The 23612-nt window shown below is 39.0% G+C and overlaps 2 protein-coding genes across 3 annotated transcripts in view; one reads left to right on the forward strand and one right to left on the reverse strand.

Moving 5' to 3' along the window:
* Positions 1–3100: 3100 nt before the first annotated feature.
* Positions 3101–20977, forward strand: LIPM (lipase family member M). 2 transcript variants are annotated; one of them, XM_025397026.1, is made up of 10 exons: positions 3320–3415; positions 6189–6374; positions 8668–8785; positions 13453–13651; positions 14895–15004; positions 15453–15589; positions 15731–15877; positions 17190–17261; positions 18218–18289; positions 20663–20977. In XM_025397026.1, exons 2-10 carry the CDS (start codon positions 6348–6350, stop codon positions 20930–20932), a joined length of 1152 nt encoding a protein of 383 aa, XP_025252811.1. In that variant the 5' UTR covers positions 3320–3415; positions 6189–6347; the 3' UTR covers positions 20933–20977. The 2 variants fall into 2 exon arrangements, with proteins under 2 accessions (XP_025252809.1, XP_025252811.1); XM_025397024.1 differs by lacking the exon at positions 6189–6374 and having other exon boundaries at positions 3101–3415.
* The window catches only part of ANKRD22 (ankyrin repeat domain 22), a 28456-nt gene continuing 25174 nt past the window's right edge, over positions 20331–23612 (reverse strand). The window contains exon 6 of the mRNA XM_025397027.1: positions 20331–23452. Coding sequence (XP_025252812.1) covers positions 23375–23452 — 78 coding nt within the window. The 3' untranslated portion in view covers positions 20331–23374. The remainder of the gene's footprint in view (positions 23453–23612) is intronic.

The following is a 23612-nucleotide window of genomic DNA, read 5'->3' on the forward strand; positions in this document are numbered from 1 at the left end:
GTTGGAATTTTGATCTTTATGTATTCTAAAGCCAAATAAATGTGAGGAAAAATATATTTCAGTGCATACATATTACCAGGGATACTTACGAACTGTACTGTGGGCATAAATTGGGTCACATTAATAGTACACTCTGACTCTTGAATCCTTACTTGAACCAGGATTTGTAGAAGCTCTAAACTATTCTTTTTACTATTTCATTAATTTTTGAGAGGAATAATTTCTCATGTGCAAATGGAATTAATCCTTGATAGTTTGACCTCATATCTAAAAAAGGAAGGAGAATGTTATTGTTTTACACCTCATGGTTCAAATGAAATGTAAAAGGGACTTACTAAGTCAATTTGAGGTGAGCTTTACTGGGTACCTTGTATAAAGGGTGGAAGTTTCTGAGGCTGATCTTGACATGTATTCTTTTCTCCCACCTCTTTCCCTCAGGTTAGGGTGTTGTTTTTGTTTTTAAAGTTTCAGGCTTTTATTTTTCTTAATCTTGTGTTATTGTTTTTGTTTTGTACCATTTTATTTGTTTGGTTGGTTTTTTAGCTGTTTTGGTTTTTACAGTTTTTACACACAGTATACGAATGTGTAGGGCCACAGGTTGACTTTCATTCACTTTTTTATTAGAAAGCTTTTTCTTAATGCTTATTCTATTTGACCTGTTGCTTTTCTGTATTTTGATATTTAATTTATAGATAGTGTACATTAAGGGAGATCCATTTTCTTCATTTTAAGAAGTCCAGATACTTCAGGTCCTACTTCTTTATGTATTCAGATGACAAAAACCCATTTCCTAAGGTCACAGAGTTCCTGGAAAGAAGCCTCTAAAGAGAAATCTCTCAAGATCAGCACCTTGAAATGGGAGGACACACTGGCACACCCGGACTCCCATCTCTCTCTCTCTCTTTTTTTCTTGAGACGGAGTTTCACTCTTGTTGCCAGGCTGGAGTGCAGTGGCGCAATCTTGGCTCACTGCAACCTCCGCCTTCTGGTTTCAAGCAATTCTCCTGCCTCAGCCTCCTGAGTAGCTGGAATTTTAGGCCCCTTCCACCACACACGGCTAATTTTTGTATTTTTAGTAGAGTCGGGGTTTCACCACATTGGCCAGGCTGGTCTCAAACTCCTGACCTCATGATCCACTGCCTCAGCCTCCCAAAGTGCTGGGATTACAGGTGTGAGCCACTGAGCCCGGCCCCCTCCCATCTCTTTTAAAATGTTTCTGATGCTTTCCATGGGCTAGGGATTGCTAAGGTGGTAAGGGTGTTGTAAAATTCTGCAGTGTGGAAGAACTGCACTTATTTAATATTTGCTCAAAATGTCGCTCTTTGAGTTGACTTGGGATGTGACTTTGCCTTCTTCCAAAATGACAATTATGACCTTATAAAGTTACCCAGGAATTTGAGAGCCAAACTTAATTCTATTTTCTCTGCAATATATTCAGTACCCAAGGAGGCTGGCTGCAGCTGCAGAAAGCTAAAAAATAAAAAGGAATGGGTAGGGTTTGGGCCGGGGACTGAACCAATCAGTTTATTGCCATAAACTCTCTCCTAAAAAGTCTCTACAGTATTCACAAGCATATTAATCTAATGTGGGAGTTGATCTTACCTGAACATATTACAGCAAAGTTGAGTAGATGGTATCTGCCAAACTCATAATGACATCATTGGGAATTACTCTGAATTTTAAATCCAGAAGATAACTTTTTAAAAAGACAGTTCACAGAGATTGATGTAATTGCTTCCTGATAGTAGGTTAGGCTTCATCTTTGAGGGAGAAGAGGACATCGAAGTGTTATATATTTTCCCAAGTAGTCATGACACTAAACAGCAAATTAAAATATCTGAATCTCAGTTCTGGCCTTGCCACAATCTAGCTAGGCAAAGCAAGTCATTTAGCATGTCTTCATATTTCTGAAAATGAAAGCTGAATGATATCTTTTTTTCTGGCTATATAACATTTACGAATCCTAAAATGTCAGTGATGGGAGCTCACATTCTTTTCTGAAATCTCATCTTGCCTACCTTGAGGGAGAACTCATGGGGTACTGAAGACACAGGGCTCTGCAGAGTGTTGGATAAGTGTTTTCTCTGCTCTTCTAATTAGGTCAAATGGCTCCTCTAGCAGGCATCACACTGTGTTAGTGACGTTCACACTGGTCCAGATAAGGACGCAGGCTTACCTCTTCACACCCATGCAACCAGCCCAGGGTGGAGGAGGCTGAGTCATGTGGGAAGATATGTTCTCACAGACTCATCTTTCCGGTTTCAGCATCTGGCTCCTTCACCCACCACATTCCAAAGTCTGCATATTGGTGTGGCTGCTGTTAGCTCAGCCCTGAAGAATTGATGTAATAGAGAAGTATTTCACTTTAAGTAATTTTTTTTAACTTTTAACACATTCTTTACTTAAAATGACAAATAAATCAACCCTCCTGGCCTACTGAATCATTAGTACGCTAAGGAATTGCTCACATTTGCCTCACAGTCAGTTGAACTGGGATATTTAGTTCATGAAAATAACTAGGCTGCAACCCAGTATTTTAAACAAAGCTGACAATGTATTTACTAGACAATCCATCTAATCAATATCCCAGCAATTAACTAGTGATTACAACTTAAATTAAAAATTTTGTGTATATCTATTTAATTGAACTAGACAGAAATGGGCTAAACATGGAAGATTCGTTTTCTTATAATCAATGTTCTCACCCATCCCTAAAAATGGAAAATGTCTATAAAATTTTAGATACTTTAAATAAAAGTACTTATCACAACACTTGTCTTAACCAAATAACAGTGATCGTTGAAGACCCAGAATATGACTATAGAAACTTTCAGTGCTTTCTGTAGACTCCATCTTTTGCTATCTCTCAAAGAAAGATAAAAACTAGGAGTAGAAGGAAAGAGGTTCCCTATAGTCCTTATTACCTAGTGATAAAGTACAGGGGTTTTAATGGACTGTACCAAGTGCACAAAACTCCAAGTCACATCAAAGAAAGTTCTACATACCTGGAAGTTGAAGGATCAGGGATTACAAGTTGTATGAGGGAAGAATGGGAGGAGCCAGATAGTATTGGGACATCCTAGGCAATGTTTCCAGCCCTCTTTGTGTTCTCCCTTCCCTATCAACTAAGCTTGCTTAATTTGCTTCAGAATTAGAAGAAGGAATTGCAGCAGAAAAATATGTGAAAAAGTTTTTAAACCTACAGATTCTTCTTACTTTAGAAATAGTTGTTACATTGGCAGGAAAAAATAAATGCAGATGTTGGACCATGTTGGAAACCTTGTCAAGAGAGTGGATTGTCTCACACAGAATGGAGATGTGGCTTCTGATTCTGGTGGCGTATATGTTCCAGAGAGATGTGAATTCGGTACATATGCCAACTAAAGCTGTGGACCCAGAAGCATTCATGAATATTGTAAGTTGGGATTTTTGGGAAATGAGATACTTGACATGGTAATGTTTGTATCTGTATATCATTTACATTATGTATTATATTTATACATGGTGGTGATTCATACTAGAAGAGCACAGTGATGAAGTAGCAAATTGTACTGGCAAGAATGCTAAACTGGATATCAGTAGACCTGGGGTCTCCTCAAACAAATTTAGTAAACTTGGGCAAATGACTTAATCCCTTTGGGCTTCAAACACAATTTAACTTTTCCTTGAACACCTTGGTTCATTCTGTGAGTGGAGAAATAATTAAGGCCTTTTAAGTTAACCCCAGTCCCTTGATTATTTCCATTTTGTCTGTACTTTTTATTCTTTTTTCCATATTGTAAAGGCATCAGCCTTTGCTTCTTGCTATCAGGGCACCCACTTCTGGTAGCATCTTATACCACTCTAATCTACTCTTTTTATCCTGTTTCTGGACTGGTACTTTGCTAAATAGCAATAAAAGGACCCCCAGTTAGTGCTACAGAGAACCTCCTACAAGTAAAATGCAAAAATGACAATATAGCTGTTTAGGTTTCCCAGGATTTTTTTTTTTTTTTTTTTAGCTTTTCAAATTCTAAGCTGGGTTTCAGTAATGGTCACCCTATGGTAACACTTATCCCATAGCAGGGATTGTGACACAAGGTGCAGAGAGATTGTTCTATTTCAATTTCACTACCCTGTGCAGTAGATAGGATCATTCACATATTTCAAATCCAGATACTGAGATTAAAGAGGTTAAACAAGTCGAACAAGGCCACACCAATGTAATAGCATAGCTACTATTTAAATTCAGGACTGCCTAAACACAAAGTTTATAATTATAAATACTATGCAATAAATCCTCCCAGGTAAGAAAGAGGAGAGGCTACCTCCAGATGAGTAAGATGATCTTGTGCAATGTCCATCTTCCACAGATTTATCTAACAAACTTTCAGGAAATGGAGCTTTAACATATACTCATACTGATTTAAGACCCTTTCTACAGAAGCTTCCTTACATGGGTTCAAAAACTGACAGGGCATAGAAATATTCTGTATCTGCATGGTGCTGAATATCAGGTTTCTTTTGACCATTCCAATGATTAGGTGGTTTGTCTAGGTAGTTAGCACATTGGTGTCAGTCCTCAGGAGTCATCCTTCTGGCCCTGAGACTGTCCCACTTGAATTCCTCTGGTTTGGAGGTGAGGGGAATTTTTGTAGTGGCAGACAGAAATGGTCTTCCTGGGCTCCACCCACTGGGTGTAACCAGCACCTACACGCTATTAGGGCTTCAGGAGTCTGTAGACTAAAGCCCACTGAATTAGGCTCTGCCATTAAGCTACTATGCCTGGAAAAAACAAAAATAGAAAATTCACATGATTGGTGTAAATTCAACAAAACAGAATAAAAGTAGTTGCGAGTTTGAACTGGTTCTGAGGTGGGAGACGGGCAGGACTTACTTTCTGGTCCCAACAGGACACAGCGAATAAACAAGCACAAACTGGCAGGTGGTGAAAAAAACCAGCGAGAACCAGCAGGCAGCCTGGAAGGCATTCTCTAGTTGCCCTGGCTGCTCATTAGCATGAGACACTCCCACCAGCACCATGACAGTTTACAAATGTCATAGCAATGACCCACAAGTTACTACCCCTTTCCATGGCAACGGCCTAGAAGTTACTGCCCCTTTTCTAGACTTTCTGAATAACCTGCCCTTTAATTTGCATGAAATTTAAAGTAGTTATAAGTGGACATAACTACAGCTGCCAATAGCCCATGCACTACTGACTCTGGGAGCACTGCCTATGAGTTAGCCCTGCTTTTCAAGGAGCAGTACCATTCAGTAAAAGATTACTGTCTAATATTACCAGCTCGCCCTTGAATTCTTTCCTGGGCGAAGCCAAGAGCCTTCCCAGGGTAAGTCCCAAGTTTGGAGCTCACCTGTCCTGCATAGATTTGACTCTGTATACTCATGTAATATGGATTATGGTTTGTCTTATACTTTGATAAATAACTGTCTTTATGCATGTATTTTTAAGCAAGTGTTTACTGAGCACCTACTAGGTCCATGATATTGTGCTATGCACTAAGGTTAGAGAGATTTAAGAATATTAAAAGCCCTGACTTTATGGAGCTTATAGTCCAGCAGGAAGGACAGATCCTCAATTAATCATTATAAGAGCAATGAGATAAAAGAAGAAAACATAAAATAAGGGGAACTAATGCAGAAAGCTTAGGAAAGCTTTGCTGAAGAAAGGTTTCAAAGCCTGAAATCTGAAAGAGAAATAGCAGTTACTTGAGAGGGTGGTAGCAACAAGATCAGCACATAGGAGAGCTAGAGCAGCTAAGAACATGCCAGATTCAAGGAGCTGAAAGCAACCTATATCTGGATGGTCTTTTAAACATTGACTTTTTCATACTATTACAAAAGCAATATATGCTTATTATAGAAAATTTTAGAAATACAAAAGAAGGCAATAGTCACCGATGTACTCTGCACCCAGAACGGCTTTGTCATGCCTTTATCTTCATTCTAAGTCTGTGAGGTTTTGTTTTCTTAAAAAGAAATGTCATGTACAATTTACTATTTTCCAACATTTTTTTCTACTTAACAGTGTATATCATGAAGAATTTCCCAACATTTTAAATATCCTTCCACAACATCATTTCACCTTGCTGCATTATGTTCCACTTTTTTGAATAAATATTTGCCCCAGGTTGGATTCTCTGGGGGACAGACTCTGAGGCAGAATTCATACAAAAATGTTTTTTAAGGAGAATCATCATCATCACCTGTAGAAAGGAAGTAGAGAATCAGGAGTAAGGAAAGAAAGAAATCAAATTGTGATACGGACTTCAAAACAGCCTCACTCAACTCCATTAGGAGCTCTGGAGCTAAAACTGCTCTTCAGAGATGTCCTACGTTGGGCTGAGATGACCAGGCCTTTAGACCACAAACAGGTCAGTCCCTGGATGTGGCAGGAAGGGATGTGAATTTGGAGGAAGTGGCTTTCTACAGCTGAGGCCATTCCTACAGAAGATGACAGCCAAGTGTTATCTGCTGACCGCACTTCTAGTGCATGGGACCAGTCATTTATTATCCTGCATAAACTTTCCTGCCAAGAATAGCATGTGGACCATCTTGCCACCTATAGACAACATTTGCAGCATTTGTAGTTCCTTTTCTTCTCAGATGTCCATGTCCCAATCCCTACCTCCTTGGCTCTTTTGAGCAACTTCTATTCAACCTCAAGGCCCTGTCAAATTCTTCCTCCACAAGACCTTGCCTGTCCAGCCCTGCTCATTTTGCTCCTCCTGCTCAGAATTCCTTTGCTCCTTCCTCCACTCTCATCCTTCACCCCTCATCTGATACATTACACATATCCTCTCAATAACGACTTGTCAGATTTCCTCCATTCTCATGTTTTCATATTATATTTATCTTATCTCCCCAAATAGTTGACAACAGTGGTTCCTGAAGGATAGTTGTCAGATCAGCAGCATCTGCTTTGCCTGGGAACTTGTATGTCAATTTTTTTGGTTCAGCCCAGATCTGCTGTATCAGACTGTGAGTGGGGTCCCACAATTTGTGTTTTAACAAACCCTCTAAGTAATTCTGATTCATGCTAAAATTTGAGATACTTCTACAATTTTTTTTTCTTTGAAATGGAGTCTCACTCTGTCGCCAGTCTAGAGTGCAGTGGCGTGATCTCAGCTCACTGCAACCTCCGCCTCCCAGGTTCAAGCAATTCCCCTTCCTCAGCCTCTCGAGTAGCTAGGATTACAGGCATGCACCACCTCGCTGGTTTTTTTTTTTTTTTTTTTTTTTTTTTTTAGTAGAAATGGTGTTTCACCATGTTGGTCAGGATGATCTCAATCTCCTGACCTCGTGATGTGCCCACCTCAGCTTCCCAAAGTGCTGGGATTACAGCTGTGAGCCACCGCGCCAGGCCTATAAAATGTTAAGGTTAAGTAGACAATAGTGTCTCATATACATGCATACATATACACTACATTCCATAATGCTTGGTTAATTGAGTTTTAATTATAGTGGTAGTTAACGCTTATTGAGTTCCTACTATGTCCTGGGGATTACAGTTAGTGTTATGTGTGCATTATCTTTTTGCCTTTATTACAACAGTCCCATGGACTATGAACCATTAGAATTCCTAATTTACAGATGAGTGAACTGAAGCATAGGAACAGTTTAACTAAATTTCTCAAGATTATGCAGCTAGTTCATATATTAGTGTTAGAACCAGGGTTAAAACTCAGACAGTGGGACCTGGGAGCTTTCTCCTAATGACTATGCTTTTTTTGGCCCTGTATTCTACCTGGGCATGTGATGCCTGGCCTTCTTCTCTCTTGCTCTTTTTTAAAGCAGCCCCTAATGCAAATGGTTCTTTCCTTCTCTGCGTTATAACAATGGGCAAGAATAGTGAGGATGCTTAGAAGATATTTGCAGCTGCAAATTTTCCAGAGTGTCTACATGTAACTACTGTGTAGAATAAGGATTCTTAACCAGGGGTTCGTATGTAGGCAACAAGATATCTGAAACTCCTGAAATTGAATGTAAAACCATGTTTTTTATCCATTGTATATCCATTTTTATAGTTCTCCTCAAATTCACAGAGGGAACTTTAACCTGACAATGTTAGGAATCAATGCTCTTGAGTCTGTGATTTTAGAACTGGAAAGAACCTTAGGAAATGCATGACCCAGGAACGTTCATAAGTTGTCCTGGAACAGGTGTCCCACTGGCTGCTTTAGAACCACCTGATCTGTAACCTGAAGTGGGCTCAAGACTCGGCATGTTGCAATGCCCAGATGATTCTGATGAACAAGGTTTTGGAATCAGGGTTCTGGCCCAGTGGTTCTCAAACATTAGGGTACATCACAATTCCCTAAAGAGCTTGAGACACAAACTGCTGGGCCCAATCCTCCGAGTTCCTGATTCAGTAGGTTTGGTTGGAACCTGATAATTTGCATATCTGACAGATTAGTCCAAGTGATGCTGATGCCTTTGTCCCAGGGCCCATAATTGGAGAACCATAATTCTAGTCCAGTTTCCATATTAAGACAAAGAAAGTAAGGACTAGAGAGGGTTGGCAGACTTTTCTAAGGTAACATGATTAGCTTGGGAAAAGCAAGGACTTTGTGTTTTACAGCATCAAGGAATCTACTCTTACTTTTGGATCATTGAGAACATAGCCACAGAGAACTGAACTCAAAAGAAATTGTGCTTTTTCCATAGAGCGAAATCATCCAACATCAAGGCTATCCCTGTGAGGAATATGAAGTCACAACTGAAGATGGGTATATCCTTTCTGTTAACCGGATTCCTCGAGGCCTAGCGCAACCTAAGAAGACAGGTATGAGTCACACCATGTCACTGCAACACAGTAGTCTTCTCTGCAGTCACGACTTCCTTGTGATTTGAATGTAGAAGAGAGCCTGGGTTTTTAGTGCAGACTGACGTCCATTGTTCAGGTCAAAGGATGGTGTCAGTTTCCCCATAGTCTCCATCACCACCACCATATCCCTCCCCACTGCCACTAATTATCTCAATTAAACATAGTGTTTGCTTTTCAAAACACACTTTCAAGAAAAGTTCATTTCTTGACTTATTTTAGCACTTAATTCATTCCCCAAAACCCCTCCTATGTAGACATTCTAGAATATTTACTGACATTTCCTTGAACAGACCATACCAACCTCTGCTTATGAAGAATTCAAGCTTTATTATGGCACCTGGTGCCTGCTCCTATACTCTGTATTCCTCATCTAAAGAGCACTTAAAATATTTAAGATGTTGCCTAGCTTTTTACTAAGGGTTTTGAAAAACAAAAGTTCTATACGTACATTTTATTTTATTATTTTATTTTATTTTGAGGTAGTTTCGCTCTTGTTGCCTAGGCTGGAGTGCAGTGGTGCAATCTCGGCTCACCGCAACCTCTGCCTCCCGGGTTCAAGCAATTCTCCTGCTTCAGCCTCCCCAGTAGCTGCGATTACAGGCATGCGCCACCACGCCCGATTAATTTTTGTATTTTTAGTAGAGACAGGGTTTCTCCGTGTTGGTCAGGCTGGTCCCGAAATCCCGACCTCAGGTGGTCTGCCTGCCTCAGCCTCCCAAAGTGCTGGGATTACAGGCGTGAGCTACTGCACCTGGCCTATATGTACATTTTAAATGTTTGATACATGTTTCCGTAGTTCATACAATTCCACCCTTTTGTATGTGGGATTTTCAGCTATTGTTATCTTTTTAAACATTTGTCTTCATTACTAAAACATGAATATTTTTAATTCTATTTGGCTGGATTCTTTTTAATACTAGCAGTAGGTTTATAGTAGCAACTATATTGTCTTTTATGTGTACAGATAATACCATGTCTTGTGTTATTTTGATATGCCAGATACACTGATAAGTGCTTTATTTGTATTAGTCTCATTTAATTTTCACAATTACCCTAAGAAACTGCTACTCATATATGTTAAGTAACTTACCCAAAAAGTCTGTGCTAGTGCTTGCTAGTGAGGTGTAAAACCTGCACTCAAATCAAATCTGTCTCTCTGCCATTATAGCCCATGTTCTTAACTAGGACCAGAAAATGCTAGACAAATGCTATTCGGCTTTGGTGTAAAGAAACTTTGGGGTTCTGTTTTACTCTAATTTGTACTTGTGTAGCTTTTTGAAAACCACCTTTTTTTTCTTACTAGTTGCACAACTGTGCCTTATACATGTCTAGCATGCACCTTAAGCATCTTTGAACTTAAATTTCTCCCTCTGGACCACTGTTTCATCAGATGTCTATGCAGTTTGCCTTGGCCCTTCTTTCGGCTGACTTTATCAGAGTTCTTCCCTGGCCACCCTATTCAAAATTGCAGCTCTTTGCTACCTATTGAGTTCTAGCCCCTTACCCTGCTTACCTTTCCATATCGCACTTACCATCACCTGATATAATAGATATTTTCATGTTTGTCTATCGTCTGTCTCCCCCCAATCAAAGCGTAAACTCAATGAGAGCAGAGACATCATTTGCTTTGCTCAAGGCTAGAACCAGTAACTAAATGAGCGCTGAGCACATTCTGGTGCTAATAAATATTTGTGGGATGAATTAAAGATTTTGTATAAATAAATGAAGAGCCTGGGGACACAGCCCCATGAATCCCAGGGGAGTGGGCAAAGCACAGTTCTTCCAAGCAATCAAGTGACTTAGCAATTATTAGGCATGGGGGTCATCTGCAGCCTCTATTCATGGATGGAATTTGTTTTCTTACATCCTGTTGATTCAGACTGTTCACACATTGCCCAGGTGTTTGAGATTCAAGGAATCCAGCTCCTTGGTCGAGCTGGTGCAGAATACTTCTCACTAGTGGCCAGTGTTGTTGGCATGTGCCTCTTCAGAGGCAATCTCCCATATCGAAAAAAAAGTTTTTTTCACCAACTTTTCAAAAAGAGAGCCAATGAAATTCATACTGAAAACAACTGAAAAATGTTTACTGAAAAGCTTATAGCTTGTGGAAATGGCCTTTTTATCTTTATCAAAGGATCTTAGTTGGCTTCAATATTGAGAAAGAAAATAGGCTGGGCCATCCTCAGAAATGACAGCTGTGTAGCCCTTACATACTCACCTGCTGGCTGTAATTTAAATAGAAGACCTAGGGGATGTGTGAAATGATATAAATGAGCCAGTCCTCTTGTTAGGGGAATCACAAGAACAAACTGTATGGCTAAGTAGAACCAAGGAGACCGTAACCATGGGAAATGCCCTAAAGACTCAAGGGGAGCGTTGATCACCTTGGTTTGAGTGTCCTGTGTTAACACAGCTGAGGTCACCTCCCTGAGAGCTAAGAGGATGAACTAAACGAGCAGACATCGAGGAAAACCTAAAATAACACCGAGTTCCTTTCTCCTGGCCCTTCACTAACAGTCCACAGTGACCTTAACATTCTCTCCCTTGAGAGATAAAATGAGGCAGATAGAATTCATGAAGACTGTCAAGATGCTGGATGAGTTTGGTGTAGAAGGGCTTTTGTCCTACAGGGAGACTGCAAGTGTATTTGGTACCCCTTTACAGCAATAATAACAAGAGCTACCCATCTGATCTGAGGTTGGGCAGCATGCTGAGTGTTTAATGCACAGTACCTCATTTACCCCTCCCCTGCCAAAATCCTGTGAGGTGGGCAATTGTCCTCATTTTGCTAATGAGGATGCTGAAGCTCAGAAAGTCACTTGCTTTAGAGAATTATAACAATAATAATGAAAGCAATAAAGCTGTTTTTACTACAGGTGTCTTCTAAGCCATATTGTGGTGTGGATATTGCACTCATGATTTGATTTAATTCTCACAAGTCCTGTTGAGGGCATGATGTATTTTTTCCTCCTAATAGGGCAGCACTTTATTAATCTTTCAGTCAAATGTGCTAATGACAAAATTATATATATGCCTTAATTTATTGAACACGTTAGAATTCTTAAAACCCTTCATCCTTCTCTATTCTCCACTGATATTCTTGTAATTCTTTATTTTGATGTAATTTCCAATTTATGGAAAAGTTCTGGGAATAGTACAAGGGACTTCCATATACCGTTTGCCCTGATTTACCAAGTGTTTACAGTTTTACCTCATTTATTTTATCATTATCTCTCCCCCATCTCTTACGTGTATCTTAATGCTTTTTCCAAAACCTTTGATGGTAAATTTGAGACATACATCAGGCCTATTTGCCCCTAAGTAACTTCAGCGAGTATTTTCTAAGAACAAGAGTATTCTCTTCTATAACTGCAATACATTTATCAAAGTTAGAAAACAAACATTGATTGACATTAGTATTTAATTCATAGCCTATAGTCAAATTTTGTCAATTGTCCCAAAGTCCTTTATAGCTGTTTTCCCTCCTCCGGTTTATAATCTAATCCGGGATCATTTACTACATTTGGCCATCAAGTCTGTCTCCTTCATAAACAATTCCTAAGGTTTTGTCTTTTTGATTTTTGCATTTTTGAAGAGTTTTGGACAGGGATTTAATTTGCTTTATCTGATGTTTCTTCATGGTGTGATTCAAGTTATATGTTTTTGGCAGGAATAACACAAAAGTGAAGTCATATCTTTCTTGGTTCATCATATTATGAAGCAAATAATGTTGGCTTGTTCCAATACTGATAATAGCTAATGACTTTGTTAAGGTGGTATCTGCCAGGTTTTTCTAAAGTTAGTATTTTTCCTTTTGTAATTAACAAATAAGTTATGGGAAGATATTTTCAGGATACGTAATATTCTGTCTTTAAACTTTTACTCACTAATTTTAACATTCACTGATAATTTCAATCTTTCTGAATTTGTTAGTTGGTATTATACTGTAAATCAATGTTTTGTATTTACTAAATGGCATTCTGTAAATAAGAGCTATTCCTTCCAATTATTTATTTGTTCATTTATTTATTGGTCTCTACATGGACTCGAGCATTCTTATTCAATGGGATATAATTCTTTATTATTTATTTTGATGCTCAATATTTTTGTATTTGAACAGTGGGAGCTCCTTCAAGCTGGCTTGTGGGTCCTTTTGACAAGGTCTCTTAATTACTAAACGATATATATATATATAGTGTGTATATGGTGTGTATATATGTTATATATATGGTGTGTGTATATATATGGTATATATATACCTTAATAATCATACTATACCATCTACTGGGGCACTTTCAATATTTCTGAAGAGCCCAGACAAGTCTGATAATAATTATACAAAACTAACAACAGAAGTTAAACTTTATAGATTCTTTTTCTGCCAGGCAACATGCCATCCGTTCCTTGTGCTCTATTTTATTAAAGCATAACACAAATCTTATTTTACTGATGAAGAAATCAAGACACACAACAAAGGTTAAGTAATTGACCAAGATAACCAAGCTAGCAAGCAGCTGAATCAAGATCTGAACACAGGTTTGTTTGATCTGAAAGCTCTTATTCATTACTGGATAACAAGAAAGGGAGAGAACATTTTACACAGTTGAAATGGTCTCTTTTTGCAGGTTCCAGGCCTGTGGTGTTACTGCAGCATGGCCTAGTTGGAGGCGCTAGCAACTGGATTTCCAACCTGCCCAATAATAGCCTGGGCTTCATTCTGGCAGATGCTGGTTTTGACGTGTGGATGGGGAACAGCAGGGGAAATGCCTGGTCTCGAAAACACAAGACCCTCTCCATAGACCAAGATGAGTTTTGGGCTTTCAGGTACAAGAAAATCTTGAGAATGGAGGTAGACATGTCTGCCTTTCAAAAAAATGGGTAAAAAATTATGGCTTCTAGTATTTGGTTGATTTATTTTGGTTGAGTCATCATTATCCTAACATGATATCCCCCAATTTTCTTGATTAACTAGTGATTCCTTGATTGAAGTAGTGAGGAATGCTGAGTTCCCCATGTAGAAGGTTGGGTCTAGCTAATAGGGTGAGAATGGTGGTTGGTGTCAGGTGACTGAGATTGGAATGAGAGAAGTGTAGATCCATTTCCTTGTAGGGAGGTAATAGTATAATAGTACTCCAGAAGGAGAAGAGACCAGGCAGCATTAACAAAAAGAAGGGAAATTATTAAGCCTAGTGTGTTAGTCCATTTTCACACTGCCATAAAGAACTGCCTGAGACTGGGTAATTTATAAAGTAAAGAGTTTTAATTTACTCACAGTTCAGCGTGGTTGGGGAGGCCTCAGGAAACTTACGATCATGGCAGAAGGTGAAGGGGAAGCAAGGCACCCTTTTCACAAGGCTGCAGCAAGAAGTGCTGAGCAAAAGGGGGAAGACCCCTTTATAAAACCATCAGATCTTATGAGAACTCACTCACTATCACGAGAACAGCATAGGGGAAACCACGCCCATGATTCAGCTACCTCCACCTGGTCTCTCCCTTGACACGTGGTGATTATGGGGATTATGGGGATTACAATTCAAGATGAGATTTGAGTGGGAACACAAAGCCTAACCATATCACCTAGGGACCATCGATTTGACTTACACATCTCTCATGCTCATACAAAAGATGTTTAATGCTTTTATTTAAATTACCTATTGACATTCAACTCACTTTTTATACCTATCAGAGAAGGGCCACTTCTGCATCTTTACAACTATTCCTGTAAATGAATCTGCATAGCCCCGTGCTGTTCTGCTTAATAGTAGAACAGGACACTTCCACTAGGAGTTGGGTTATGTGCTCAGCAAATATTAGCTGAAGATGATTATTGCTATGTGACAACATCTTGAGAAAACAGCAGTTCACTGACAGCCTGTAACTCCAGAGACACCCATGCACCATAGGTTTGAAAGAAATCCATTCTGAGTGTTGTGAGGGACACAGTAACAAGCATTCAGGGTTGATAACTCAAGGGCTTATTTGTAAACCCGGTGGCGGGGGGGGTGGGGGTGCTTTTGTTTGTTTCTGATTATAACTTTTCATATAACTTTGTCTTTTCCCCTTGTAGTTATGATGAGATGGCTAGGTTTGACCTTCCTGCAGTGATAAACTTTATTTTGCAGAAAACGGGCCAGGAAAAGATCTATTATGTTGGCTATTCACAGGGCACCACCATGGGTAGGTTTAAAGAAAAGCAGGTTTGTATACTCAGAAGAAATGTGAGCATACGATGTGAGCTATCCCTGAAATCAGTCACCTTGTGCTTCCTTCAGATCTGGTCTTGTCATCTTCAGATTCATGTAGTCCCCAGCAATGTGTCTAGCATATACACACATGTGCTAGATATAGCATATCTCTGTGCTATATGTGTCTAGATATAGCATATCTCTCAGTATAAACATTTTCTCAAAGCCAACATCATTATATTCAATTATTTATTTAACTCATTGAGCACCTACTACTTGAAAGCAAATATGCTGGTGTCATAAGGACCTTATGATTTTATAGGAGAGGTAAGATACAATCAAACACATAATTATTGAAATATCTTGTTAAAAGCAAAGTACACATTTTATGAGTTCTAAAAATATTCAGTATTTATGTTGACATATTTCTTCTTTTGTAGGCTTTATTGCATTTTCCACCATGCCAGAGCTGGCTCAGAAAATCAAAATGTATTTTGCTTTAGCACCCATAGCCACTGTTAAGCATGCAAAAAGCCCTGGGACCAAATTTTTGTTGCTGCCAGATATGATGATCAAGGTATGTGACTCCTCAGAAAATTTCCTGTTTACGTAGGAAAATCTTCTAGCCCAATTTCCTAAAACAGAAACTTTTTAAATTACCGTCACATCTTTTCTGGCTGTCATGTAATGACTACTATGTCACTTCATATTTTTACAGGGATTGTTTGGCAAAAAAGAATTTCTATATCAGACCAGATTTCTCAGACAGCTTGTTATTTACCTTTGTGGCCAGGTGATTCTTGATCAGATTTGTAGTAACGTCATGTTACTTCTGGGTGGATTCAACACCAACAATATGAATATGGTAAGTGGGAGCCTAGTAAATTCCCAGAATCCCAGCATAAAGCTGGGAGTCATATGGCTCACCCCTGGAGGGAGAGCTAATGCCAGTGAAGACTCATAGTAATGACATGTTCCCAGTAACTCAGTTCTCTCCAAACTGTAAGGAAATAAGGGAAATGCTTCAGTATGGACTGAAACAAGGTTAACATAAGGGCATTGCTAGATATTAAATCACAGATTGTAGATGGAAGAGGTCTGAAAGCAGTTTTACTACAGTGAATTAAATTAAAAGGCGCGATTAGCACATGTTAGACAACAGAGAGAACTGTCATGCATCATCCATCTCTACCCTCCACTGGGGTCCTGTAGGTTTGTAGTTTAAGTTCTTTGATGGAACATCAGGGACCTTTGTTTTGGCTTAGGCCACCAGTTGGTATCACTCGGTGGGTTCCCTAGGAAGCATACTCTGAGATGGAGATTAATGTGAACAATGATTTGGGTTCTGCTCTAGGGATAATACCTAGAGAAGGAAAGGAAACAGGATTAGGTAGATGAAAAAGTCAAGTAGTGACGCAGTCTCAACAGGAGCCTTCGTTGATCCTGCAGGGATTTGTGAAGTTAGGATGACCCTTCAGAACCATCTCAAGTTAGGAAGAGAGGGCTGCGTCTTTATACACCATGTCAATCAGTCATTTAATGTTGCCACAACAGTAACAGGGGAGCATTGGGCAGTGTATCTCCCTACAATTGAAGCAATCCTCAAAGCAGGCTGAGAGTGGAGGGCTGTTTGCCAGCAGCACTGCCAGCAGCTGGGGCAACATTTCTTTAATTCTGGAGACTTTTTCTTCTTTTTTAAGATTAATGATTTGATTTATAGTAACCATTTGATAAGCATATATTACGTACCAGGCTAATTTGTAACCTATACCAAACCTATGAGTGTTATTAACATCCCCACTTTGCAGATTAGTATACTAAGATTTAGTGGATTAAATGACTCACCCAAATTCACCTAAAAATGAAACTGCAGAGCTAGGATTTGAATATAGGCCCCATACCAGAGCCCTCATCCTAAATATCACTAGTAAATTTTTTTTAAGTAGAGGCCAGATCTCTGATAAGAAACTATTCTCAGATGAAAAATACCAGTGTCTGGCAATACATTTAGTGACATTTTATTTATGTGCATGTACATATTTTTGTTTCATAGATAATTGCTGATAATTTAATAATGTTCCCATTTCTTAGTCTGACACCCAGGAGACTTGGTCTTGACAGGGTATACATCTTGTGAGTTTTTCTATGTCCCCCAAAATACTCATGCTTTGTTACAGAGCCGAGCAAATGTATATGTTGCCCACACTCTTGCTGGAACATCTGTGCAAAATATTCTACACTGGAGCCAGGTAAGAATGTTGAATTTGCAGTCTTTGCTAAATGTCCTTTCATGTTTTGTGTAGAATAGTCAAAGGACACCCTTTAGATAGCCCCGGGATTACTTCACACTTCTTCTAAGATGAAATGCAATATCGTCGATGCTATTTTGATGGAGAATTTGATCTAGATCACTGAAACTTTTCAAGAAATGGGAAGAAAGGACAGAAGTAGCCTAAGGACTTCTTTAGATCTTAAAAGTATGAATTTAGATGATCCAAGTGAGACTTCTTTCTATCTCTAGACACCTCAAAGATGTGGCTCGGGAGAATTATGTTTCTACATCTTCTCTTCAGCTCCTCCAACAATACAGTCGAGTAGAAACAACAATGCTAATGTGGGGTCTGTCAAAAGAGAGATTCACAGGAATCCTTCACACTGCAAACTTACCTGCAATTACAGAAAACACACACCTCTGTGTGTCTATGTGGTGTCTATGACAGACAGAGGGATGGGGGAAGGAGAGAGTTCTCTCTGTTGAAGGGTGGAGGATGGGGGGAGAGAGAGATAGAGAGAGAGAGAGAGAGAGCAATTGTACCTTCAAAAGCAGAGAAGAATTCTAAGTTGGATTAAATTTTGGTTGCTGTCTTCCAGGATCACTACATTGCACAATTCCAGGGCACGATGCCCCATTGTAGCCCACCGAGTGGTGGAGGATACCCACTCACATTAACTACAATGAGTATGCATTCCTGGAGTTGCTAATGCAATGATTAAGAATTTATGTAGTCCCTCTTTCTTCTCAAAAGGCCTCATTCTTGTCTTACCATTTTCCTGAGACGCTTATCCCAATGTTGAACAGAAGAGCAGCTCAGCCTTTGCTCTCTGCTTCCCTCACGAATCCACACTGGGTAGCACATTTCCACCACCCCACCACGCTTATCCACTGAAACACTGGAATACCTTGCAAATTTTTGTTTCCTTTTAGGCCGTGAATTCTGGTGAACTCCGGGCATTTGACTGGGGGAGCGAGACCAAAAATCTGGAAAAATGCAATCAGGTAAGAGAATCAAATACCATCTGCTGAAAATATATACACTGGAAATGTATGATGGAGAAGTTATAATGACAGTTTATTCTAGATATGGGAATAAAATATGAAAATTTAAGCAGAAAATAATAGTTCATGTTTGACTCCATGTAAAAATGGTTAAGGTCACAGCTTAGCCAAGAAAACTCTCTGCTTTTACAACGGAGCAGGAGGCCTTTTTTGCTGAGGCTGTCTCCCTGAACAAGGTACTGGGCTTCTCAGGAGCAAGATGAAGTAGATTTAGTCAAGAGAAGAGTGTAGTCTATGGTAGATACTAGAAGGATTATTTTAGAATAAAACAAACGGGATGGTGGCGGTAAGTTTGTTTCATAGCACAGTAAAAGGAACATTAAATGGCAAGTCAGGATTGCTGTATAAGTTATGCTTCTGCACTATAAACTTCTGTAATAGGGGCTAGGCTGCTTTAATTTTTCAGGCTTCGATTTCTTTACCTTTAAAATAAAAATTTTGGGCTTAGAAAATCCATAAGCATTCTCCCTGGTTATACTTTCAATGAATCTGTAATTTGCAAGTTAAATTTTTTTAAATGTTATTACATTACCCAGGAAAATATGTAGCTAATGCTATGAACTAAAATTAGATTTCAAAGTGTGGAGATTCAGAATTGCGTAGGTATGCCCTTTAGAATGTAAAATCTTCTGAAGATTTTTGGTAATCATGTGTGTGAATGTAAATAAGTATTTACCAGAGAAACAAAACTGGAAGGGGCAGATTAGACACAGTTTAGTCTTTCTTTGAGAGCCTCACATCATAATTAACATCCTCTGCCATACATCGATCTAGATGTAAAATGCTAGGAAACTGGACAAACTGTACAGTGCCCCTGGATAGCGAGCTCTCAGTCTCTGGTATCAGCTGCTTCTCTTGAAGTCTTTCTTCACCGTGTCCCATAATATGTCTTTAGGGAAAGTATTCCTGTTCAAAGACTTTTTTTTTTTTTTACATTTATTTATTTATTTATTTATTTATTTATTTTTGAGACAGAGTCTTGCTCTGTCACTCAAGCTGGAGGGCAGTGGTGCAACCTCGGCTCACTGAAACCTCCACCTTCCAACTTGGAGCCATTCTTTTGCCTCAGCCTCCCAAGTAGCTGGGACTACAGGTGCATGCCATCACACCCAGCTAATTTTTTTTTTTTTTGTACTTTTAGTAAAGATGGGGTTTCACCATGTTGGTCAGGCTAGTCTCGAACTTCTGACCTCAAGTGATCCACCCACCTCGGCCTCCCAAAGTGCTGGGATTACAGACATGAGCCACTGTGCCTGGCCCTAAGATGGTTTTAATTTATCAACATTTAATGTTCTCTGAGTTCTAGAGAAATTGATTAATGCAGAATAGGCACCAGAAAATGGGAGTGGAAGGGAAGAGAAAAGAAACACACAAAAAAGTATCATAGAATCACAGAAACTTAGAGTGAGACATGACATTTAGTTCAATCTTTTCACTTGTAAGATGACAAAAAATATTACTAGCCCCATAGAAGTTTTCAACCTTCCTTATCCAAATTAGGCCATAGCTCTAAATTCTTAGGGAGCCACAAAGAGAAACCAGAGCATCTAGGATTGGAGCTAAGACTCCATGGTGGATTTCCTTAGTAAGAAATGGGCCTTACCACTTTTGAGGAAAGTTCTGGATGCTGATTAATCTCAAGGGCTCAGCTGGCTGAGCTAATTCTACTAACACTGCATGAATACAGAAAGTACCTAGGAATTAGGAATACTAATAGGTATATTTGGTGGGGAAGGGTGAGGAATAAGGGTTGGAGCAGGTATTTAACTTTTACTTCCCTTTAACTCAAATTACCCGTGTGCCATAGGCCATGGTTCTGGCAAATGCAGTCATGCTGGGCCTGCCCCAAAGGCTGCCTGGGATCACATAAAGACTGTGAAGATGCAGAGCCCTTCCCAGCAGGTTCCTTGCTTTTCTCTGTGGAATATAATTCTTGTCTCATGAAATGTTTGTGAAATTATCTTTTAAAAGAACAGGAGAATTATTTTTAAATACAATTTATTTACAAAATATTTAATAGGAAGAAAAAAGAAGTACAAGACATTACGTGTTTTTTGTGTTTTCTCATTTGATCTACAAGTTATTACAGATATTATCCCCAGTCACAGAGGAAGAAACCGAGGTTCAATAATGTTAAGTAATCTTACCTTTAAATAAGGACGGCAACAGAAATTCTTAAGAGTTGTGTGGCTCTGACACCCGTGTACCCTTCACCACAACAGATGGCATGTTTATTATGTCTATTTGAAACATAAATTATGAGTCTGAAAGTCCAAATGTTACCTACAGTTAAGAACTATTCCTTTTCTCTAGCCAACTCCTGTAAGGTACAGAGTCAGAGATATGACGGTCCCTACAGCAATGTGGACAGGAGGTCAGGACTGGCTTTCAAATCCAGAAGACGTGAAAATGCTGCTCTCCGAGGTGACCAACCTCATCTACCATAAGAATATTCCTGAATGGGCTCACGTGGATTTCATCTGGGGTTTGGATGCTCCTCACCGTATGTACAATGAAATCATCCATCTGATGCAGCAGGAGGAGACCAACCTTTCCCAGGGACGGTGTGAGGCCGTGTTGTGAAGCATCCGACACTGACAAGCTTAGGACAGCCTCATGAGGGATGGGGCTAGGACCCATGAAGGCAGAATTACAGAGGACAGAGACCTAGTATACATTTTTCAGATTCCCTGCACTTGGCACTAAATCTGACACTTAACGTTTACATTTTTTTTCAGTAAATTAAAGTCCTTATTGGGTAAATAGAGGTTTCACATGCTATTATATATTCTACCATCTTGAAGGGTAGTTTTAACTAACAGTCAGAAAGTATCTAGACATTCTCTATATCATTCAAGTAAAACTTTTTAAAACACTTTTTTTTTCTATAAGCCATATTTTTGGAGCACTAAAGTAAAATGACAAATTGGGACAGATATTGAGGTCTGGAGTCTCTTGATTATTGTTGACTTTAACAAAATAAGCTAGACATTTTCACCTTGTTGCCATAGAGACATAACACTACCTCAGGAAGCTGAGCTGCTTTAACAACAACAACAACAAAATCAGTGTTACAATATGGATGAAATATATGTTAAGCATTCTCAGAATAAGGCCAAGTTTTATAGTTGGATCTCAGGGAAGAAAATTTTATAGGATGTTTATGAGTTCTCCAGTAAATGCACTCTGCATTACATAAAGCATGTATGTGCATTTCAGTGTCTAGACTCTAGTCCAAGCTTGTTGGAGGCTTTACAGCTTGTTGCTAGGAGACCTAATGGCTAGAAATTTCTGGCTCAATTTTCTGCCTCCAAAAATTAAAAGCTAGGGAGAAAATTGCATAATGTCATGAGCTTGATTAAACAAATTGTCACACATTTTATCCTTTAATCTTGACAAAGTTAATGTCAGACAGTCACCACAACTCATTCACAAACCACAATTTATTTCTTCAGAAAATTATTCCACTTTTACACAATTTCAAAGATGACAGTTGTAAATAACATTGGTACTATTTTGCAGAATCTCTGAAACAAAGTCAAAGGTTTGTGTGTGTCAAAAGTATATTGTTGAAGGTACACTGGTGTGTAAAATTCACTTGTGTGGTTTTTTTGGTCCCCAAGGGTCACGTGGTAGCTCAGCTCAATGCCAGTGAATCTTAATTTATTAAGACACATTTAAAGACTTCAGAATCTATATCTACACACTACTACTTCCTTCATAAAATAAGTTTCTTAAAGCCCTGTACACAGTTGAATATATATTGCTGGATTCAATTTTCCTTAGAGCTTTCAAGGATAGTAAATCTTTCATTCTTAGACTGTACTTGTTACCACATACAGAGAAGGTGGCTTAGTCCCTGTCTGCAGCTATATGAGATTCAGTCTTGATTTTCAAAATTCAATCGTATTTTTAAGTGAGTTTATTTCTACTCTGTCTCATTCACAGAAGAAGTGGGACAGACATTTTGATATTCACAATCTCTCACTTAGACAAATAATCCAGATCCTACCTCATTATATAGCTCTGTTTCTTTTGAAGAACTTTATCCAAATAAGTTACAATAATATTTTACATTTATCAATAAAAGAAACAAAACTAACAAGCTTGGTAACCACCTTGTATTTACAAAAGGATCATGAAGATTTTTTTAAACGAACATTTGCATAGATAGTTGCATAGTCTTGCTCAAACCAAGATGGCTTTTATTTGTAAACCGAAATCTCTAGTGGTATGCTGGTAAACGAACTTTATGGAAAGCAAAACCAAACAAACAAACAAACAAAAACTCTGATTTGTCAATTTGCCAGTTTCTGTGGTGTAAACACACTCACCACTGATACTTGATAGATGTTTTCATTGAAATTGCTTCATCAAAGGAATATTTACACATGAATCTCTAAGCCCACACACATACACATACCATTCTATACAAACATATATATTTAATAATTTCATTCTTCTGCTCAGTACTCAAAGGGGGCTGGGAGGAGCAGTCTGTCTCCTAGGGCATGACATAGACTGGACAGTCTTTTTATAAGAGTGATGCAACTGGGAAGAGAGAACGCTGTTTCAGAAGATAACTCTGATCCTCTCCTTCAGGAAAGACTGAGTTTGGAACACCACGGCTTTTTTTTTTTTTTTTTTTTTTTGAGAGAGGGTCTTGCTGTGTTGCCCTGGCTGCTCTCAAACTGCTGAGTTCAAGTGATCCTCGCACCTCAGCCTCCCGAGTAGCTGGGGTTACAGGCATGTACCACTGTGCCTAGCTGAAACATCAGTTTCTGACTGAAGTGCAGACCACAACAACTTTCGTGTTTCCCTTAGAAGGATATGGCCATGGTGAACTTGACTGAGTAAACAATGCTATAAATAAAAAACTCTTCCAAAACATTAACCATGGTAAGCATCATTTTCCCCATAAAATGGTGGCATCCAGGTTAAGTGGCCCACAGACCAACAATCTAAAATGAAGATAGAATCCAGTCTTTAACTTTTTCTGTCTCTCCATCGGTGTGGTCACAAGGATTACCATGCTTTCCTTAGCATTAATTCAATCTGGGAAAATTTTAATCTCCGTGCAATATCCAGTGAGCTCTCACCATGCTGAGGGGGGGAAAATACAGTTATTTCCAATAGAGTGCCCAAGATCTCATAAATAGCTTAGACTGATTGACTCTCTGGGTTGGCAAGGGCTTTAAAAGGTAGTCAGTCCTAATAGTAATAGGACAACTTCATTCCTTAATGAAGATGATTAATTTTACTG

The sequence above is a fragment of the Theropithecus gelada genome, chromosome 9 (genome assembly GCF_003255815.1).
Source record: "Theropithecus gelada isolate Dixy chromosome 9, Tgel_1.0, whole genome shotgun sequence".
NCBI lineage: Eukaryota > Metazoa > Chordata > Mammalia > Primates > Cercopithecidae > Theropithecus > Theropithecus gelada.